The sequence below is a fragment of the Sus scrofa genome, chromosome 3, assembly GCF_000003025.6.
Source record: "Sus scrofa isolate TJ Tabasco breed Duroc chromosome 3, Sscrofa11.1, whole genome shotgun sequence".
Taxonomy (NCBI): Eukaryota; Metazoa; Chordata; class Mammalia; order Artiodactyla; family Suidae; genus Sus; species Sus scrofa.
The window spans coordinates 106,976,309-106,999,818 of record NC_010445.4 but is presented as its reverse complement, the minus strand read 5'-3'; the positions used below and the strand labels follow the sequence as shown (position 1 = coordinate 106,999,818).

The 23,510-nt window shown below is 41.5% G+C and overlaps 1 protein-coding gene across 1 annotated transcript in view; it reads left to right on the top strand.

The window, feature by feature from the left end:
• Positions 694–23,510, top strand: part of TTC27 (tetratricopeptide repeat domain 27) — a 176,923-nt gene continuing 154,106 nt past the window's right edge. The window contains 5 exon segments of the mRNA XM_021087655.1: positions 694–998; positions 2,052–2,229; positions 5,417–5,546; positions 10,766–10,906; positions 15,995–16,097. Of these exon segments, the coding sequence (XP_020943314.1) occupies positions 899–998; positions 2,052–2,229; positions 5,417–5,546; positions 10,766–10,906; positions 15,995–16,097 (652 nt within the window). The 5' untranslated portion in view covers positions 694–898.

The window sequence follows — 23,510 nt, the reverse complement described above, 5'->3', positions numbered from 1 at the left end:
GTATGGCAACACACTCACAGTGCAGGCTGCATGCTAACTGGAGGCAGAATCCTGCCCCACCAAGTCAAGCTCTCAGAGCTCGGTCTTGACCATGAAGATTTAAGGACCTGACAGCTCTGGGCCCAGCAGCAGGCACTCAGGGCTGGCAGATTTCTTCAGTGTTCGCCGTCTAGCCTCCGAAAGCTTCTCTGCACCAGCGGCCGGGCCAGATGTCCCACCCAGTCATGATTTATGTAGCGGCAGCATCAAAACCTGATATTTCATTTACACTTGAATTCATTCCAGAATAAAGACCTCTGCTGAGGGCGTTCTTAACCTGGGGTTCACGGACTCCACTCAGAGGATCTAACTCCCTGAAATGCTACGGCAGTGTTGGTATAAAGGCTCACGTGCTTTTAAGGAAAAGACTACGGCTTTCGTTAGGTAGTCAGGACGGTTCTGAGTGAAAGAGTTTAGCGATCAAAGCCTCAGACATTTCAGTTGTATCTCATCTGGGCAAGACTGCAACATTCCACATCACTTCAACCCGCCCTCCGCAGCTCCAGCAGCTCCTCCCTCCAGGAGCCAGGGCTGAAGTAGACCGCGCGCTCTAAGCAAAGCCCTCCTCTTCCTCCTCGTCCGGAGCAGGGCATCCCCACTGGGCATGCTCGTAGCAAGGACTTGGGTTGGCCGCCAAGGCGGAAACTGGGCCGGAGAAAGCGTGTGTGTTTCCCAGGGTTCTCCGCGCTCCTGTCATGGCGGCCCCCTTGTGCCGGTATCCACACATGGGGTTCTAGGGCTGTGGATGTGTTCACAGGAACTGTCGCCACTAGTCTTCTGCGTCTTTGGACTCTCATCTTTCCACTTTCTTTGGTTGGCTCCTGTGTCACTCTTGTAGGAACGTCTTCTGGCTGCAGGGATGTCTGGGGTGATGTGGACCCCGGAGCTGGCAGTTCTGAGAGGCTTCTCCACTGAAGCTGAGAGGAAGCAGTGGAAGCAGGACGGAGTCGTTGGTTTGGGTGAGAGGGGTGCACCTGCCAGGGAAAGACTTAGGCCAGCGTGGGACTGTGGGGAGAAGTGGTGGCGGCGACTGGGTTCTCATACCTCGTGGTTTTATTTTTTTCCCACCAAAATCTAGGCTTTGGGTTGTTGCATACTTGATATGGTGGGCGTGGTCCCCAAGCTACATGCCTGTCTTCTCACCGTCCAGGTTCAGTAATAATAACAATGCCAATTATTTTTCTAAACTCTTGACATTTATTCAGCCATTTAATCCTTATAATAGGTTCCACTTCCATTCTCATTTTCCAGATGAAGTCCTTTAAGTACAGATTTGTTACGTAATTTATTCAAGGTCACACAGCTGGTAAGCACAACAGGTGAAACGAGGCAACAAAGATGTAATCTTGTAAGCAAAGCACATAGTGGGATATAGGCACTTCTGGTTGGGGGATTTAGGCTAGACACAGAGAAGGAGGAATGACAATTTAGGACAGTATGTAAGTGATCTCTGTGTATGTGTGTGTGCACTCGAGTTTGTGTGTGTACATAATAGGTTTCAGGAGAGAAGTTTCTGAAATCTGGTTATGGAAAAGTCTTATGGAAGAAATCAAACTTGACCTGATTTTTGATTAAAGAATAAGACTGACAAGTAAGGCAGGAATGTGCATTGGGATATTAGGGAAACTGTGAGTGAACCAGCTTTTCATTGGGCGGGGGGACAGTAGGGATAGGAGGAGTCAGACAGGGATAGGAAGCTTTCTGAGGAAACTTTTTTTTGTCAGTAGGAATCCTTTAAGATTCCCAGCAGAAGGGTGATGTTACTTGCTAATGAAGAATATTATTTCTGAGTCTAACTTCTGCCTTGCTGCACATAGTGTAGATAGGCTTCTAATCTAGGAGAAGTGATGTTTGTATAACGATAGAAATTTTCTCGGTGCTTTGTGATTGTTGTATAGCAAACATTCTAAGTATATACACTTTGTTGTGTACTAAAATGCTAACAGTGTTACCCTTTACAGTATAACATATTGTTCTTTGAATTATTGAACTAAATTTTTTTTCTTTTACAGAGAGTGCATCTTTCCTACAATTGCTGCTAGAAGGGAACTATGAGGCCATATTCTTAAATTCATTGACTCAAAATATTTTAAATTCAGCAATGGTGACTGAAGAAAAAATTGACAGCTACCTGGAGAAGCAGATAATAACATTTCTGGATTACTCAACAGATTTGGACAATACCAAGAGGTAGAGTTTTATTTGAAAATTTCATAGAGAAACAGATGCTGAATACATTTAATAATGCCTTGACAGGCACTGAGTTTTTGCAGTTAAAAAACCTGGCTTTATGGTTAGTCGGGGCTCATGATGTACCAGATAATCTGTATAAGAGCTTCTGTTCAAAGGACCATCCAGAAAATGAAAAGGTAAAGTGGTGTAGGATATAAGGATTTTATATAGAACACTGGCATATGACTGAATGGTAACTGCTAACCCGTTGAGCTTCCAAATGCTTAGATATGATAGGCTTTAGCCATCGGCCAAACCTCAGACCTCACTGCCTTTTTTTTTTTTTTTTTGCCATTTCTTGGGCCGCTCCAGCGGCATATGGAGGTTCCCAGGCTAGGGGTCGAATTGGAGCTGTAGCCGCCGGCCTACGCCAGAGCCACAGCAACTCGGGATCCGAGCTGCGTCTGCGACCTACATCACAGCTCATGGCAACACCGGATCCTTAGCCCACAGAGCAAGGCCAGGGATCGAACCCGCAACCTCATAGTTTTTAGTCGGATTCGTTAACCACTGAGCCACGACGGGAACTCCAGATCTTACTGCCTTACTGTTCACCTTGGTGTTTCTAGATTGCTGAATGATAGGTGTAATTATTTTTATTATGTATTAGATTATCTTTAGTGTTTTTTAGTGGAACCTTGGTTTACCTTCTTCCATTGACATTTATGTAATTTTATAGAATTATGTATAATGGATGGTTACATAGCAGTGTAACCTAAGCTTTTCAGTGGCTTATGTATCACTCTTGTAAGTTTGTTAATGTAACTTTCTTTTCTCTACCATCTGTGGCAGCCACATCAAGTTTTAGTTATCTTGAAAACACATGCAATTTTGTTTTGCCATTATTTCTAGGGATTGGCTTCATTTAGTTCTTCAGCAAATCAAGTACTGTCGTAGGTGTTGAGCTTGTGAAAATGAATGAGACATAATCTGTATTCATAAGGAGTTCACAAAAAAATGCTACTATAGGCATTTTAGTTTATTTAAAAACTTAGTGTCTTTCAGTTTCATTTTTCTGGTTTACTAGTAGTTTACATTCCTCTGATAGCATTTTTGGTTGTTATTTCACTGTCTGATGTGTGTGAGATATCATAGCCATTAGCTTTGTGCGGGGCATATGAAAACTTACATTCACACACATGCGGTATTCATTGGTAGACCAGAATTCCAGCTTGTCACATAAAGCTGAGAAGAGACATTTCAGTTGCCTTATCTTGAGGTGTTTGAAAATTAAAAAGGATTCTCATTTGCCTTAAGGATTTTTTTTTTAATTTTTCAATTTTTTTTGGCTACGCCCATGGTATGTGGAAGTTCCCAGGCCAGGGATTGAAACCATTCCACAGCAGCGACCCGAGCCTCTACAATGACAATGCCAGATCCATAATCTGCTGCACCACAAGAGAACTGTTGCCTTAAGAATTTTGATTTTTATTATATTAAAGCTTCAAAACCTTGCTTCACATGCGTTTCCCTAAGTTTCTTAACTTCTAACTATAAACAAGCTCTTTTGTTGCCTGTTTTCTGCTCATTCTTTGCTCTGCTGTCAGTTTTGTTGCATTCTGCTTCCCCAAGTCTGGTAGCATTGATTTTTTTTTTTTTTTTTCTCCTTAAAGAACCTTCCTTTTGAGGTAGGGCCTAGGGGATGTAGGAAGAAGAGGATGACTGCTCTTTCTTTTTATCCAGCATGAAGCTACAGGAGTCTCTGGCTCTTATTTGTTAGAGTTGCATCCCCACCTATTTTTGTCTTAATCCAGGGGCTGACAGATTATGGCTGGTGGGTCAAGACCAAAGTGCCTGAGAATGATGTTTACTTTTTTTTTCTTTCTTTCTTTTTTTTCTTTTGTCTTTTTGCCTTTTGTAGGGCCGCTCCTGTGGCATATGGAGGTTCCCAGGCTAGGGGTCGAATTGGAGCTGTAGCCACCGGCCTACGCCAGAGCCACAGCAACACAGGATCCGAGCCGCGTCTGCAACCTTCACCACAGCTCATGGCAACGCTGGGTTCCTAACCCACTGAGCAAGGCCAGGGTTCGAACCTGCAACCTCATGGTTCCTAGTCGGATTTGTTAACCACTGTGCCACGATGGGAACTCCTACTTTTTTTTTTCTTTATGGCTACACCTGCATCCTCATGGATACCGGTCAGGTTCATTACTGTTGAACCACAATAGGAACTCCCAATGTTTGCATTTTTAAAGGGCTGGAACAAGAGAAACACCTGATCTCCAAAGCCTAAAGTATTTTTTTTTTAAATCTATTCCTTTATAGAAGTTTACTCACCCACTCCTGTCTTAAGTCAAAGTAGGATTGAAAATAAATAAGTTCAAATGAAATTTCTTTAGGATTCTTGTTTGTTTTGTTTTAATAGTTGGTAGTCCAGGATCAGGGCAATGTTTGAGAACAACTTCTTATCAGTTTTCTATTGTAGAAAATCACTTGTCTATCCAGTCAGTGTCAGAGCTGTTAAAGAGAATATAAGAAAAAAGTTCTAAGTGCCTGATCAGGTCCTAAGCCAGTGCTGTTCATGAGAACTTTCTGTGATGATGGAGAGGTCCAGCATGGTAGCCAATAGCCACATTTAGCTAATGAGAACTTGAAATGTGGACAGTGTGACCAAGGCACTGAATTTTAAGTTTTATTTAGTTGTAATTAATTGAAATTAAAAGAGCATATGTAGGAGTTCCCATTGTGGCACATCGGAAACGAATCCGACTAGTATCCATGAGGATGTGGGTTTGTTCCCTGGCCTTGCTCAGTGGGTCAAGGATCCACATTACCCTGAGCTGCTGTGTAGGTTGCAGACACACTCAGATCTGGCATGGTTGTGGCATAGGCTGACAGCTGTAGCTTCAATTCATCCCTTAGCCTGGGAACTTCCATATGCCTTGGGTGTAGCCCTAAAAAGCAAAAAAAAAAAAAAGGAAGAAAAAGAGCATATGTAGCTCATGGTGATAATATTGGATGTTGCAGACCTAAATTGTGTACATGTCAGAAATTTTTTTTGGTAATACTCTCAAGTAATCTCAATAAATGTTATTTCTCTCTCTCTTTTTTTAAATGTTATTTCTCTTAATAAATGAAGTGAAGTAGTAGTGTGCTTGTTTTATCCAGTAATGGTGGTTCACGTGTATTTCTTTATTATATGCAGACAACAGCTGATATTCTTAATTGGTGTGAGCAGTTTGCAGCTATTTGTTCAGAGTAACTGGACGGGGCCTCTGGTTGATTTACACCCTCGGGATTTTTTGCCATCTGTCTTGTTCCAGCAGTTCAGTGAGGTATGCTTCTTGGAAATGTCATATATAGGTATTATTGTGTTATTTATTCTTTTTTTTTTTTTTTTTTTTTGTCTTTTTAGGGGCCACACCCATGACATATGGAAGTTTGCAGGCTAGGGGCTGAGTTGGAGCTGCAGCTGCTGACCTACACCACAGCCATTGTGTCGTTTAATATATTTTTTTGTTTGTTTGTCTTTTTGCCATTTTTTAGGCCGCTCCCGTGGCATATGGAGGTTCCCAGGCTAGGGGTTGAATTTGGAGCTGTAGCCACCAGCCTATGCCAGAGCCACAGCAATGAAGGATCCGAGCCACGTCTGTAATCTACACCACAGCTCACGGCAACACCGGATCCTTAACACACTGAGCAAGGCCAAGGATCGAATCCGCAACCCCACGGTCCCTAGTCGGATTCATTAACAATTGAGCCACGATGGGAACTCCTTTGTGGTTTAATCTTTAGGAATGGATCTTTATAAACCGGAGTTAATAGTAGGTAGGAAAGAAACATGACTATAGCTGGTACAGAACCTATTAAGAATGCCTGTTCATTGGTCAGATTTTCTTTTTTTTTTTTTTTGTCTTTTTACCATTTCTTGGGCCGCTCCCGCAGAATATGGAGGTTCCCAGGCTAGGGGTCTAATCGGAGCTGTAACTTCCCGCCTACGCCAGAGCCACAGCAACGCAGGATCTGAGCCAAGTCTGCAACCTATCCCACAGCTCACGGCAATGCCGGATCATCAACCCACTGAACAAGGGCAGGGATCGAACCCGCAACCTCATGGTTCCTAGTCAGATTCGTTAACCACTGCGCCATGATGGGAACTCCTGGTCAGATTTTCAAATGATTCCAGAAGTCCCGTTGTCAATCTCAAACTCCTCCAGATGCTCCCCATTTTAAGGAGCTCTGTTAGGGGCTCTTTTTATTAAAGCACAGGGCAGCTGTACCAGTCGCCTAGCTGCGTATGTTACTGCAGTTACATAAAGATCTTTTCTGGCAAAGCAGTGAATCTGGTGATCTGTTTAATTTTGTTGCAGGCAAGTTTTGCTGCTGTGCTTAAGCACAGTTCCCACGGATGATTTCCTTTATATCACGCATATACTTATTTGTAAGTGCCTGGCATCTGCGACCTATACCACAGCTCACGGCAACGCTGGATCCTTAACCTGCTAAGCAAAGCCAGGGATCGAACCTGCAACCTCATCGTTCCTAGTCAGATTCGTTAACCACTGAGCCACGATGGGAACTCCATAATTGTTAATAATTTGATGGTTGGAAAGAGAAGTACAAAAGCAGCTATAATCTGGAGCCATAACACTTATCTCTTACACATCATTCTACTGGGTTATATTATAACTGTAATATAATAACATAACATAATGTTATATATTATGTTATTTTGCAGTAGAGTAATTGAGATTCATCATGCTGACTCTAAATCATTATTGAAAGGTTAAAAGCTCTTCGGTATCTTATGTCTAAAAAGGGAATTTAATCTATGCTTTGCAAAAGTTTTCATCCAAAATGGTTAAAATAAAATCCCTGAGATTTTGGCACTTAAAGAGCTATGCTTTGGGAGTTTCCCGATGGCCTAGCAAATTAAGGATTTGGTGTTATCACTGCTGAAGCTCAGGTTCAGTCTCTGGCCTGAGAACCTCTGCATGTTGCAGGTGTGACCAAAAAAAAAAAAAAGAAGAAGAAAAAAGAAATATGCTTCAGTTAGCTAGAAATTTACTTGTCTGAAACATCTCCTTACTGTGTGAAACAGTTTGTGGGAGTTCTCATCGTGGCGCAGTGGAAACGAATCTGACTAGGAACCGTGAGATTGTGGGTTCGATCCCTGGCCTTGCTCAGTGGGTTAAGGATCTGGCGTTGCCGAGAGCTGTGGTGTAGGTCGTAGACATGGCTTGGATTGGGCGCTGCTGTGGCTGTGACTAGGCCGGCACTACAGCTCCAATTTGTCCCCTAGCCTGGGAACCTCCATATGCTGTGGGTATGGCCCTAAATAGACAAAAGACCAAAAAAAAAAGTTTGTGGCCTCTACTGCCTTCTCGTGTAGGGTAGAAATCCACCAAACAGTCCAAGTCATAAATATGTACTGAGCACTGATGTGTGGTTGGGAGTGGTGCTTCTTTCACATGTGTTGTGTCAGTTTGACGCATTCTGCACAGGAGACTGAAGCTCCCAGTGGTGAAAGAAACTTGTTAGCGCTCCTCTATAGCTGGGGGGATTGGAGTCAGCATTTTGTGGGCCCCACACCGCTGCTCTGTCTGCTGCACTAGTGTGGAAGCGCCTGTAAAGTCAGGTGATAATTCAGACATTGCAGAAATGGGTTACCTGAAAGACAAGGCCTCTAAGAAATATTGAAGGAAGCGATGTCTAGAAAGTGAAATTTGTCTGAGAAGACATTTTATTTATTTATTTATTTATTTATTTGAGAAGACCTTTTTGTCGAGAGTGGACCTTGAGCTAGAACCTGAAGGGCGATGAGGACGTGGGTGGGTAAAGGAGAGGAGGAAGCGTGTTCTAAGTGTGGTCACATGAGCAGACATTAATGGGGAGAAGAGGGTGGTGTTTGTGGGAACGGGATTCTCTGAGCCTGTTGGGGTAGCAGTGAAAGGTCAGCCCTGATGGGGCTCAGACCTTGATTTTAGTTTTTTTATTAGCAGTGCACCAGACATTCCGAAAAGCATATAAAATGTGTACAGTTTAAATAATAAAGCTCCTTTGTTCCCACCACCTCACTTGAGAGAGAGAACATGCCCAGCAGACATCAGAGCTGCCTGACTGTTGTGCCCTAGATGTTGAGCCCCTTTGCTATTTCGGTGGCCGTGTGGGGCCTGGGCTAGGGACAGCCTTGGAACTGGACTCTTCTGGTTTAGCAGCCTTCTCTAGGCACCTGGTGTGTGCTCCAACTCCTAGCAGCTTCTGCGTGTGCTCTGACTGGAAAAGGTTGGGAAATACAGCATTAGCTGGTTCCCTGTGTTTGTGTCCGGGTGACATCCCCGGCCCCCGTTCTCATGAACCACATTCATGAATTTTGTGTTAACGTTCCATTCCTTCATAATTCTAGCACCAATGTGTATAAGTATCTTCAGAAAACTTATTGTTTAGTTTTGTCAGCTTTTGAACTTTATGTAAATGAAACAAATTGTGTGTGTTCTATGTATGACTTGCTTTGCTTTGTGGTATATTTTTAGAATTATGCCAGTATTCACATTTACTGTTGCATAGTATTCCAATTGTATGAGTATAATTCCACAGTTTTCACATCTGTTCTGCTTTTTTTTTGTCTTTTTAGGGGCATGCCCACGGAATATGGAGGTTCCCAGGCTAGGGGTCAAATCGGAGCTGCAGCTGCTGGCCTGCACCACAGCAACCCCAATGCCGGATCCAAGCCTTGTCTGCGACCTACACCTTAGCTCTCAGTAATCCTGGATCCTTAACCTACTGAGCAAGGCCAGGGATCAAACCCAAATCCTCATGGATACTATTCAGTTCGTTACTGCTGAGCCACAGTGGGCACTCCCATATCTGTTTTACTCTTGATGATCTTATGGGTTGTTTCCATTTTTTGCAATATGTTATGTACAATGCTATTGGGACCACATCTTCTGGGAATTGTTTGCATGAGTTTCCAAGCATGGCATACTTAAAAAAGGACAGTGTTTGGTGCAATGTGTGCTAGATGGAGGAGGCTGTTTTTTTTCTTTTGTTTCATTTTGTTTTTGCTGCACCTGCAGCATAACCAAGTTCCCGGACTAGGGAATAAACCCACACCATAGCAGCGGCCTAAGTCACAGCAGTGACAACACTGGATCCTTAACCTACTGAGCCACAAGGGAACTCCTGTTTTTACTGGTCCCCAGGCTATAGTTGGGGACCCTGAGGTCTGAGGGGATCGATGATTGAAGGATCCAGTGTTGTCACTGTAGTGGTTCTGGTTGCTGCTATGATGCAGGTTCAGTCCCTGGACTGGGAACTTTTCACATGCCATGAGTGTGGCCAAAAAAATAAAAAATAAAACTGAGACAGTTATAATACTTGAAAATTGTTCCTTACTTATTGAACTTTTTAAAAAAATGATTCCTTTTGCCCTCAATATAGGTAAAGGGAAGCTTTATTTGCCGTTTGGTGGTGGTGGTTCATGTTGTCTTTATTCCACTCTTACACTTTTCAGTGATGATGAAGGTTGGACAGAGGTCTATGAACCCACAGCTACTTCTTTTATACCTTTATCTAATGCTTCAGCAAAGCCAGGCAAAGGCACATTACTTAATTGTTTAATCCTTACAAGAACCCTATGAGGTGTAGGTTCTATTATTTCATTTTGTAATGGATGAAACAGAGATTTTAGTTAAAACAAAAATTTACCTATGTCCACAAACTAACAAACAGAAAAAGGACACCATTCTGCGTCTATGACATTAGAGCCCATGTTCCTAATGGTTGAGCATTCCTGCTGTCGACTTTGCAGCAGCAAAGTCAAAATTATTCAGTCCACTTTGAAGTTGCCTAGTGGCCTGGTGGTTAAGGGTCTGGCATTGTCACTGCTGTGGCATGGGTTTGATCCCTGGTCCAGGAACTTCCAAATGCCGAGGGTGCAGCCACCAAACAAAAACAAAACGAACAAACAAAACAATTATCCAGTCCACATTTAAAAAATACAGGTGCTTTGGCCATTGTAGAAAATCTCCGTTCAGCCAAGAAGTGGATTTTTCAGAGGCATCCCTTTTGGGCAGCTTTCTCTTCACGTTAGTCCGTGGTTATTTGCCTGCTGCGCATTTGATAGGTAAATCTTGTTGTTCTTTCGCTTGATAGTAATTACGGAGCAGACATGGTTTGTAAGGATATTTGCCAGCTGGTGAAGCGTATGTGAAAGATAGGTGTTTCATATAAATACTTTCATGTATGATTTGTTTTCATTGAGAAGATATTTTATAAATCTATTAAGTCATAATGCTTCTTCAGAAGTACCATTTTCTTGATTGTCCTGTTCCTCTCAAGTGCAAGGATATGGGTGGTTTCCCAGGGCAATCTGGAGTTGTAGACCTCTAAGGGCATTTATAATGTTATGACTGGCTCCAGTGCTAATTGATGTGTAATAGATCCATAACTCTGTTTCAAAGCCGATTAACTGGAAAATATGTATGCTTGTAAGACACATAAAGATGAATATTTTGCCAAGTTATATCATCTCCACTTAAAATTGTTTTTTCAGGTCAAAGGACTGGATGCGCTTGTTCTGAGTCTGCTCATTCTAGATGGTGAATCAATCTACAGCCTGACCTCGAAGCCTATATTGCTGTTACTAGCACGAATTATCCTAGTGAATGTAAGACATAAACTCACAGCTCTTCAGGTAAGAGAAGAAAAGGAGCCAGGAGATTCAGACCCAGGCGTGACTTTTATGCTGGATAGCATCAAATTTTAGGTGTGATGCTGAATATCTTGGTATATATGTTTTCTAAGTTTCCTTTAGGTATTTAATTAATTAATTAATTAGGGCTATGCCCGAGGCACATGAACATTCACAGGGATTGAACCCACACCATAGCAGTGACCTGAGCTGCTGCAGTGAAAATGCCGGATCCTTAACCCGTTGCCCCACAAGGGAACTCTTAGGTATTTAATTTTAAAATTTGATGAAAATAAGCAAAAACTGTTTCCCTTCATGAAACTCATCTAGTATAAAATCAGATATTGAGCCTCTTCAAAAGGATTGTGGATACATGTTTTGTGTATGTTTCCATGTGTGTTCATGTTCATTCTCTGAATCTTAAATATAGTTTAAAAACATCCTTCTGGTGTTCCTGTCGTGGCGCAGTGGTTAACGAATCCGACTAGGAACCATGAGGTTACGGGTTCTGTCCCTGCCCTTGCTCAGCGGGTTAACGATCCGGCGTTGCCGTGAGCTGTGGTGTAGGTTGCAGATGTGGCTCGGATCCCACGTTGCTGTGGCTCTGGCGTAGGCCAGTGGCTACAGCTCCAATTCGACCCCTAGCTTGGGAACCTCTGTATGCCGCGGGAGCGGCCCAAAGAAATAGCAAAAAAGACAAAAAAAAAACAACAACAACAACAAAAAACATCCTTCTTAGTCTTTTTTTGAATTTCATGTAATGGTAATAAGCAATAGCCAGAAGTATAGCACTTGCAGTAGATCTTAATTATTGTTTCTTGGCTCATATCCTACCTTGTTTCATTATTTGGGTTGGGTTTAGTAGAGCTTTTGTTGGATATCTGTTACGTGGTTTCTTTAGGTCACATGTAAAGCATTCATACTCACAGAAAGCTAATTTGCAGCTAATATGCAGTAGGAGGTGACAAAAAAGGGAGATGCAAAGAAAGTCCTTGAGGTTTCGTGGAGGTTGTCAGCCATGCAGTGTACAGGCTCTGTCCCACCTGCTCAATTCTGTGCAGATAACTACACAGCCTGCCTTGTAGTGTGAAAGCAGCTGTGTGGTGAGTGGGTGTGACTATGTACCAATAAAGCTTTATTTATGGACACTGAAATTTATACTTCCTATACTTTTCTCATGTCACAAAATAATTATTTTTCTTTTTTTTTGCAATGATTTAAAAATATAAGAACCATGCGGTTCTTCTATGGCACAGTGGGTTAAGAATCCATCATTCTCACTGCAGTGGCTTGGGTATCTGCTGTAGCACAGGTTTGATCCCTGGCCCAGGAACTTCCACATGTTGCAGGTGTGCCAAAAAAAAAAAAATTCGAAAGCTGGTTGTGATTCTTTGGCTACAGGAAAACAGGTGATGGGCTGGGTTCGGCCCATGTGGTGTACCTTTCTTTTTATGGCCACACCTTCGGCATACAGCAGTTCCCAGGCCAGAGATTGAATCTGAGCTGCAGCTGCAACCCAACCTGTGGCTGAGGCAATACTGGATCCTTTAAGCCACTACACCGGGCTTGGGATCAAACCTACACCTCCGCATCAACCCAAGCTACTGCAGTTGGATTCCTAACCCATTGTGCCACATGGAAACTCTCTTTGACTTCTGCTAAAACCCTATATTCATGTTTTGTATCACCATGCAAAGATCATTCTGTGCTGAAACCTTGCCTTTCAACTGAAATGTAATAGTTTTTCCCTCTTTGGGTGTTTACTATAGCATTCTCTAGATGGTGATGTTAAAAATGACTCATTTGAGGGAGTCCCTGTCATTGCTCAGTGGTTAACAAATCCAACTAGGAACCATGAGGTTGCGGGTTTGATCCCTGGCCTCACTCTGTGGGTTAAGGATCTGGCATTGCCATGAGCTGTGGTTTGGGTTGCAGACGCGGCTCAGATCTGGCATTGCTGTGGCTGTGGTGTAGGCCACCAGCTACAGTTCTGACTCGACCCCTAGCCTGGGAACCCCCATATGCCGAGAGTGTGGCCCTAAAAAGCAAAAAAAAAAAAAAGACTTATTTGATAAATGAAGATAAAATGATAAAGAAGTAGCACACACTTATTCAAGGTAATCATAACCTTGAAAATTAATTTTGAATAGGTTGACTCCCAAGGAAGGAATGTGTCAGGTTGTTTATTATGATGGTATTTTTGTGGAACTATCAAAGAAGATGATACCTCTAGTCTCTGAAGTATGTAGACTAGTATTGGTAATATGTAGATGTTGGGTAAAAAGAATCTTGGCTTTATCAGACCCGAGTTTGTCTGGCTCAGCCACTTAACAACCATGTGACCTTAGGCTAATTAATTTCTTGGAATATCAGTTTCCTTCTTTATAAAATGGACTAATTTGGCCAACATTTATTGGGTTTCTTTGGGGTATACCCATGCTCCCTGCCTTCTAGAAGGTTGCGGACTAGAGTGACTTCTCAGTCAGAACATTCCGTAATAAGTGCTATAATCAGCAGACAGGATCTTGAAACTAGGACAAGGCTTCAAGCTTCCTTTGTAATTAATTATTTTATTTTATTTTTTTTGCTTTTTAGCGCCGTACCTGCAGCATATGGAGGTTGCCAGGCTGGGGGTCCAATTGGAGCTGCAGCTGCTGGCCTTCACCATAGCAGCATGGGATCCAAGATGCGTCTGCAGCCTATACCACAGCTCACAGCAACACCAGATCCTTAGCCCTCTGAGTGAGGCCAGGGATTGAATCCACGTCCTCATAGATACTAGTTCATTACCGTTGAGCCACAAGGGGAACTCTCAAGTTTCCTTTTTTGTTAATGCCTCAAATTTCCTGTGAAGTGATTCCTGGCAAATAGAAAAAGGCACATTTATTTTGTAGTGGAAAAATAGGCTATGCTTTCTTTATTCATTTCATGTTCCACTACCTCCCATATAAAGATTTTGGGTTAAGAGTTAGTTATAGATCTGTTTTTTAAGAATACAGCATCTTATATATTTTCTTGAAAGGGAAGTCTCTGACTGGACTATCTATGTTTCCATGTCTGGAAAAGGAAAGAATATGCTGCCAAACCTGACTCACTTATTGCTGACAGCAAATAAGGGACAGTTAATTGAAATACAGACCGACTTCATTAGCCTAGTGATAGGAAAAGAATGAAAATGAGGCAACACCTCAGGGAATTAAATTTAAAATGTTGTGAAACTTCTTTCTATTAGATAATTCTACCTTTCCTTACATGGATTGAGGAAACAGTATTAATAATTAGAAAGGATTTTGTCAGTTAAAATTCATTTGTGATTACATCATTTAGGCAGCACTTGTATGTAGCAGGCAGCTTTACCCCTTAAGTTCGAGTGAAAAAGAAAATGCTTTTGGTAATTAAGCATGATCTCCTATTAGTAGGTATTGCTTTTGGCTTTTTTTTTTTGGTCTTTTTAGGGCCGCACTTATGGCATATGAAGGTTCCCAGGCTAGGGGTACAATCAGAGCTGTAGCCGTCGGCCTATGCCAGAGCCACAGCATTGCAGGATCCAAGCCGTGTCTGCAACCTAAACCACAGTTCACGGAAACGCCAAATCCTTAAGCCACTGAGCGGATCCTTAAGCCACTGAGCGAGTCCAGGGATCGAACCCACGTCCTCATGGATGCTAGTCGGGTTCCTTAACTGCTCATCTACAATGGGAACTCCAGTAGGTATTGCTTTTAAAAAAAGGAATATTAATTTCTCACACTTTTGTGCAATACAATTCAAAGTAACATGGCTGTAATTAATTTAGACGATTCAATGCATGATCATACTTGGTCCTTTAATGAGCCTGTCAAAATATTTGGTACTTGTTACTTGCACACACATACATAGAGGAGGGTCTGGAAGAATATAAACCTTTGTCATGGATTTTTCTGGGGGAGAAAGATGGTGCTGAGGCAGCAGAAGAGAGACATCAGAGAATAGAGAAAAGGCTACTGTGTTCTAAACCAGTGCATTCGTGAAGACAGTGTATAAAACGCAGTCTTTGTCCTCAAAAATATATGGACCAGGTAGTTACACACTTGAAAAACAAGAGCTCTGCATTGAGTGCTAACTTCTAGGCCCAGTGTGGAAGTTGAGAGAAGTGGGAGACCAGTGTGTGCCCTGCTAGTGGGAGAAGGCCTCGTGGAAGAGGGTGGGGAAGGGATCTCTCCAGTTTGGGCAGTATCTGAATCCAGGGTATTTCTTACCTTGTAGTCGCACAGCGTACAGTGCTCCGGGGAGGATACAGAGATGAGTAAGACACGATTTCTCATGTTGTTGGTTAGATGGCAGACAGCATTGAAAGCTAGGATGGCATACACGAATATGGTGGAATGTGTTTGTAAAGGGAGGTGAAAATAATGTGCTGCAAGTTGAGAAAAAATCACCCTGCAGGAGGTTCTTGTGGGAGGCTTCCTAGAATTGTTGGTGTTGGATTCTGGTGCTGGTAGTGTGCCATGGCAGAGAGGATGGTTAAGGGGGACTTTTTTTTTTTTTTTTTTTTTTTTTTAAAGGCCAAACCTGTGGCATATAGAAGTTCGTGGCATATGGAAGTTCCTAGGTTAGGGGTTGAATTGGAGCTGCAGCTGCCGGCCTACACCACAGCCACAGCTATGCCAGATCTGAGCCACGTCTGCAACCTACACCACAGCTCACGGCAATGCCGGATTCTTAACCCACTGAGCAAGGCCACGAATTGAACCCCTATCCTCATGGATACTAGTTGGGTTCTTAACCCTCTGAGATACAATAGGAACTCCTTACAGTGGACATTTTAAAGGAGGAAATATGAGTTTGAAATGGTATCAGGAAACCCAGCGGGCTACAAATACAGCTTCTGAGAGAACAGAGGAGAGGTTTATTCTTGTGGAAGATCTAGCAGTGGATTTGCTAATTATTACTGAAGTCGGAATCGTAGATTTGGTGTTATTATTGAGCATTGGCTGGATAAGCTTATTGAAGAATAAATTTAATCTCACAAATGTAAGACAAAATTCTAAAAATAAATTTGAATTAATATAATTTTTCCCCCCCAAAGCTGACGTTGGTGTTTTCTTCTTCTAGAGCTTGCCATGGTGGACTCTGAGATGTGTGAATATTCACCAGCAATTGCTGGAGGAACGCTCACCTCAGCTTTTTGCTCTCGCAGAAGAGTGTGTCGCGCAAGGTATGTCACACAGTTTGTTTGCTGTGACCATGTAGTCCCTTCTGTTTTCTTGGGTGAGATACTGCTTTTTAGTTTATCCTTTGACAGCTGATGGTAACTTTTTGTTTGAGGTTGTGTCTTTTTTTCTCCATTCTTTCTAGATGTGGAATATCACACATTATTAGGATATCAGATTGTAGGATTTCTTTTTTGTCTTCCAACTTTAAAAAAGCCAATTACTATTTTTATATTACCTACTTAAAAAGAGTGATTTGGTCTCTGTAGGTCACTGTGATTTTATCACAAATTGCTTAAAGGTATTTAAATATTTTCTCTGTCTTTAATATAAGAAACCTCATTAGAAACGAGTATAAACTTTTATTAAAAAAAATCCTTAGGAGTTCCTGTTGTGGCGCAGTGGTTAACGAATCCGACTAGGAACCATGAGGTTGAGGGTTCGATCCCTGCCCTTGCTCAGTGGGTCAAGGTTCCGGCGTTGCCGTGAGCTGTGGTGTAGGTCGCAGACGCGGTTCGGATCCTGCGTTGCTATGGCTCTGGCGTAGGCTGGCAGCTGCAGCTCCGAGCCTAGGAACCTCCATATGCCACAGGAGCAGCCCAAGAAATGGCAAAAAGACAAAAAAAAAAAAAAAAAAAAAAAAAAAAAAAATCCTTAAATAATTTTTTTTTGTTCTTTTTTGGGCTGCACCTGTGGCATGTGGAAGTCCCCTGGCTAGGGGTCGAAGCAGAGCTATAGCTGCCGGCCCACACCACAGCCACACGGGATCTGAGCTGCATCTGCGACCTACACCACAGCTCACAGCAATGCTGGATCCTTTAAGCTGCTGAGCAAGGCCAGGTATGGAACCTGCATCCTCATGGTTACTAGTTGGGCTCATTACCACTGAGACACAATGGGAACTTCCCTTAACTAATTTAAGCTGGAGTAAATTTTGCCAAATTACACACAGAAAAGGAAATTGGAGTTCCCGTCGTGGCGCAGTGGTTAACGAATCCGACTAGGAACCATGAGGTTGCGGGTTCGGTCCCTGCCCTTGTTCAGTGAGGTAACGATCCGGCGCTGCCGTGAGCTGTGGTGTAGGTTGCAGACGCGGCTCGGATCCCGCGTTGCTGTGGCTCTGGCGTAGGCCGGTGGCTACAGCTCTGATTCAACCCCTAGCCTGGGAACCTCCATATGCCGCGGGAGCGGCCCAAGAAATAGCAACAACAACAACAACAACAACAAAAAAAAGACAAAAAAAAAAAAAAAAGACCTAGTATTTCATTAAAAAATAATAAAAAAAAAAAAAAAAGAAAAGGAAATTATTTATCCTGCATCCTGTTGAGTACATGAAGAAAGGATTCAGGGCTTTTTTTTTTAATGTTTGGTAAAAAATAACATTTTACTGGGGATGACAATGAGTAGAGATGCATTTTTGCTTTTTGTTTTATTATTTTTTGTTGAAATATATAATGTACATGTAGAAATATGTCTAGACTATAAATGGAAAATTTACCAAATAATCATAAACCACACACCCAAGTCAATGCCTTTGTTGCAGATGCCTCTTATGGTTTTTAGGGAAGCATTTCTTTTTTCTTTTTTTTTTTTTTTTTTGTCTTTTTGCCTTTTCTAGGGTCACTCCCGTGGCATATGGAGGTTCCCAGGCTAGGGGTCAAATTGGAGCTGTAGCCACCGGCCTACGCCGGAACCGCAGCAATGAGGGATTCAAGCCTGTCTGCAACCTACACCACAGCCCATGGCAACACCAGATTCTTAATCCACTGAGCAAGGCCAGGGATCGAACCTGCATCCTCATGGATACTAGTCAGATTCATTAACCACTGCGCCACGACGGGAACTCATATTTTAAAAATTTTTTACATTAAAAAAATTTTTTTTAAATGGTTTTTATTTTTTCCATATAGCTGGTTTACAGTGTTCTTGGACTTAATTTATATTTGTTTAAGACTTTAAGTAATATAAGACTGTGGAATAAGCAAGGGTATATTAGATCAGACTTGGACATACAAAAAAGTCTGAGCTTCAACTTTGCATATATAAAAGAATATTTTTCTTCTTTAAACCCGACATAGGGTAGCAGATTGTTTTATTAAATGTAAGGAATTTTCTTTTCTGTATAATTATATTTCATTACATGTACAATGATACAAAAAGGAACAGAACTAAAAAACAGTATTTCTTTATCCTTCAAGTCTCTGGTTTAATGCTTTTGGATTACACAAGATTTTTACAAACAAATTTAGGCTATGAACCATCTGTATTTTCATTAAGACTAAGCAACTCTCTAGGTTGTGAACTCCTTGAGGGCTGACTTTTTTCTTGTTTCTACTTAGTATAGTGCCTAGAAAGTAATAAATATTTGATGCATATTTGTTGAATAGTGATAGCTAACACTTATTTAGCCTTTTCTACACTCACTTTTTGGGGAAGAAGTTGTAGAACTCTTATTTGTCCTTCATCTTGATAGCATTTTTTATCTGAGTTAACTTCTGTGCAAAAGTTTTTCAGAAAGTGAAATATTATAGAAGTTATGAGAAAATTGATCCTATGCAGATACCATGTGGGACCTTGAATCTTCTCATAATAGCATTGCCTAGGTGTGGAGTTCTCTTCCAAGTGAAATATGAAGTGGGACTTGGAGAAAATTAAGACCTGATGCCCAGTTTAGCAGACATCATTATCCTCTTTCTCTTTTTAGTAACATGAAAAATGTGTAGACTAAATTTTCTTCCATTCATGCCATCTCATATTTTTAAAATGAAGTGAGATACGTTCCATACACAGACTTAGCGTAAGAGAGAGAGAAGAGTGGGGATAAGCTTCTAGTTGGTGAAATTCGGTAAAGTTTTGAAAACCAGGGATGAGTTGAACATTATTGATACTAATGGGGGAAAAAAGTTGATTTTTCCAGAGCATAGTGAAAACATTTGAAAGAAGATGACATCAGGATTCAGCCTACTATTTAATTTTGTAAAAAGATAATTATTTCATGTAGTATATTACAACTTCCTATGCTTCATTACAGTTTTATGGAAGATGGGTAAATGAATAAAAAGCAAAGTGTCTCTGAGAGTTTCTCCTTGTTTCTTTTTTTGGAAGGGAAATGAAGTTTGATGCAGTTGCTTTTTCCTTTTATCCCTTATTATATAAAGACCACACTTCTTCCTTTTTTCCCTTATTATATAAACCTATATTTATGGCTACCTCTTTACCACATCTCAGTTGGTAATGATGACCCGTAATTATTAAGAAGAGAAAAAAAAAAAAAAAGCCCCTTTTTGATGGACATTTTTAAAAAGTAGGCGCTGTTAGATGTGTTTTAGAGAGAATTCTACCCCACGAGGAAAAACTTAGTTCCTAAACAGAAAGGGTTAACTAAGATATCTGGAAAATCTGACTCTCACTGACTCATCCCCCCAGTGGTCTCAATTCTTTTCTGCAGAATATTTTAGCATAGCATTTGCTTCGCCTTGCAACTAAGCATTTTTTATGTTGCTGTTCTAGGCTAACCAACGACATTTTTCATTTTATCTAGTCATAAATTGGTCCATTTTGGCTATGTCTAAATAAGTCTGCAATAGTCTTAAACTGAAACATTTCATAAACAATTTTATTTAAAAAAATGTTCTGGGAATTGACCCAGATGTTGACCCGGCAGTCAGTTATAACTCAAATACTGTTCACTGTCCAGAGAAGAATATTATATTTGAAATGTTGCCCTTGAAGGATCATCAAAACGCTGGCAAGTTTTTTTTTTTTTTTTTTTTTTTTCAGTCTATGAAACATTAGCAGCCATGATCTTTACATTTTTGTCCAGGAATGTTACATCAGTACAATGTCGTGGAATAGAGCCCATCAGAATGTCAGCATGACTTTACTAGACTGATCACATGTATGAAAGGAGTGAGTTAGATTCTTGAAAAGTCTGTTCCTCACCATACTCCAAGGCACTCTTTTGAATGTCATACTAGTGAAACTGTGGTTCTCTAAGAACTATTTCAGGGCACACAGTCATTTACTGTGGGATCTGATACTGCAAACGTGTTCCATATAGTACATGAGATGCACTGTTGAAGTTTGGGTGTTTGAAGATGAGTTAATGAAGAAGTCACTGTCCAAGAGAAAACAGGTTAAAGTGCTTTGTTGCAGATTCCACTGTAACATCTATAGGCAACTCTTAGTTTCTTGGTGGCTGATGTACGCGTTGATTTTTTAAAATAAATTTGATACTTTGGAATGAATGGCATTAAATATACTAAATATAATTATCTAATTTTTTTTTTTTTCTTTTTAGGGCCACACCTGTGGCGTATGGACATTCCCAGGCTAGGGGTCAAATCAGAGCTGCAGTTGCCGGCCTCCATCACAGCCACAGCAGCATGGGATCTGAGCTGCATCTGTGACCTACACCACAGCTCATGGCAACGCCTGATCTTTAACCCACTGAGCAAGGCCAGGGATCGAGCAGCATCCTCATGGATCCTAACTGAGTTCATTAACTGCTGAACCACAAAGGGAACTCCTAATTATCTAATTAGAATTATCCATATGAATCCCTGGGGATTTCATTTTTAACATAGCATTTTTATTTTTTTATTTTTTTCCTTTTAGGGCCGCACCTGTGGCATATGGAAATTCCCAGGCTAGGGGCTGAATCGGAGCTACAGCTGCCAGCCACAGCAGTGTGAGATCTGAGCTGTGTCTGTGACCTACATCACAGCTTATGGCAATGCCGGATCCTTAACTTCCAGAGTGAGGCCAGGTATTGAACCTGCACCCTCATGGATACCAGTAGGATTCGTTTCCTCTGTACCACAGTGGGAATTCCAGCAGAGCACATTTTAAATAATCTCATGAGAAGAGATTTTGGTTTTAGCATATTTTTTATTTTTTTGCTTTTTAGGGCCACATCCGTGGCACATGGCGCTTTCCCAGGCTAGGGGTCTAATTGGAGCTACCGCTGCTGGCCAACACCATAGCCACAGCAACACAGGATCCTTAACCCACTGAGCAAGGCCAGGGATTGAAGCTGCCACCTTATGGTTCCTAGTTGGATTTGTTTCTGCTGCACCATGACGGTCACTCTGGTTTTAGCATGTGTTTTAAATGTACTGGTTGATATTTTGACCCAGAAGTTCATGACTGTTCATTTCCATGGAGAACCTACTGATTTACTAAAATGATAAATATATGTGTGTTGGGTCAGCATGTCTCTCTTTTTTAAACTTGAGTTTTCCAGAGCTTAAAACTTTGTGTTCTTAGTTGACTCATTGTTTTCCATCATTCTGCATATTTAGCCAATTTTTAAATCTTAGCAGTTCTTCCCTAAGGGTTCCATATCCATCCTTCTGTTTTCGTCCTCCAACTCTTATCCTAGTCCGTGTCTGAAATACTTAGTTTGAAAGGCCCTTTAGAGATTATCTTGTCCAGCTAACTCATTCATTTTACAAAGTATTGAGACTCAGAGAAATTGTCCAAGAACTAGAGCCATGAACTGGAGTTTCTGACTCCAAATCCTGTTTAGTCTTCTTTCCATTACATTTCTAAAACTGGTCCAGGAGGGCAGAATTCTGATATCTAATAATAATAATGCAGTTTATATTTCAATAGTGCTTACTCTATACCTAGCACTGTTCTACGTATTTAAGTATGTTAACTAGTTTATTCCTCACAACATATAGAACTGAAGACTTGACATAGGATGGTGTAGTAGTGAATTTGTGTACTTTTTAATTTTTATTTATATTTTTTGTTTACTTTTTTGAAGTGTTACTAACCTACAGTAAGACATTTAAAGTGTACAATTGATGACATTTTACGTATGTATACACTTGTGCAATGATCACAATCAAGATAATTAATAGAACCTAGGGTTTTAAGATCTGATTTTAGTTTGTTTTGTCACTGATACTCTGTGAGACTTCAGGGAATCTGTCTGACCTCGAACCCAAGGTTTCCTTCTGTGTAAAAATGATCTTTGAATCCTTCCAGGTGCAAAATAATGTGATTCTTTGTAGGCCAGCTTCTTAACCCTCCTAATGCTAGAATCTCTTGGAAGATTGTGTCCAAAAAAGTCGTCTCCTCTTTCCTTGGGCTTTCTGAGATTACTCTGAGAGAGAGCCCATTCCATTGCTGGGCTCTGTACTGCTACAGAGTGCTTCCTTTTAGTCATTAAAAAACCATGCTAGACGTTCTCTTGTGGCACAGTGGTTAAGGATCTAGCATTGTCACTGCAGTGGCTTGGGTTGCTGCTGTGGTGTGATGCACGTTTGATCCCTGGCCCCAGAACTTCCACATGCCATGAGCATGGCCCAAACAGCAATAACAACAACAAAAAAACCCAACCCTGCTATTCTGTCACTTGCAACTGCTAGCTAGAGCTCTGCTGTCCAGTGTGGTAGCCACTAGCCACATGTGATTAATTAAATAAATGAAATAAGGAATTCATTTACTCAGTTTCACCAGCCCCATTTCAAGTGTTCAGAAGCCGCTTGTGGTGAATGGCTAGCATTTTCTACAGTGCAGCTGTAGAACATTTATATCATCACAGAATGTTTTATTGGACATCACTGCTGTGCATCAGAGAATTTCAGGGTAGATCTATCCTTTCTTCTGTGTGGCCAGCCTTGCTGTTCCTTAATACTGTTATCACCTTTCATATCTGAATGGTTGCACCTGACTTGTAGGCTCTCTTTTGGCCTCTGTTTCTTCATTCTGTGCAGGAGTACTGGATTTTTTTTAAAATACCAATTTCATCGTGTTATTTTTTATTTTTATTTTATTTATTTATTTATTTATTTATTTATTTATTTATTTTTTTGGTCTTTTTGCTATTTCTTGGGCCGCTCCCGCGGCATATGGAGTTTCCCAGGCTAGGGGTCTAATCGGAGCTGTAGCTGCCAGCCTACGCCAGAGCCACAGCAACGCAGGATCCGAGCCGTGTCTGCAACCTACACCACAGCTCACGGCAACGCCGGATCGTTAACCCACTGAGCAAGGGCAGGGATCGAACCCGCAACCTCATGGTTCCTAGTCGGATTCGTTAACCACTGCGCCACGACGGGAGCTCCGTGTTATTTTTTAAAGTAGGAAAATCTTTTTTTCCAAATTTATTTTATTAAAAAAAATTTTCTTTAGTGCTGCACCCATGGCATATGGAAGTTCCCCGGCTAAGGGTCGAATTGGAGCTGCAGCTGCCGGCCTACAGCACAGCCACAGTAACACAGGATTCTTGCCACATCTGTGACCGACACCACTGCTCACTGCAATGCTGGATCTTCATCTCACTGAGCGGGGCCAGGGATCAAATCCGAAACCTCATGAATACTAGTTGGTTCGTTAGTTCTAAGCCACGGTGGGAACTCCCCCAGTTGTATTTTCGATATTCTATTTCCTGCCCCATTTGATATTTA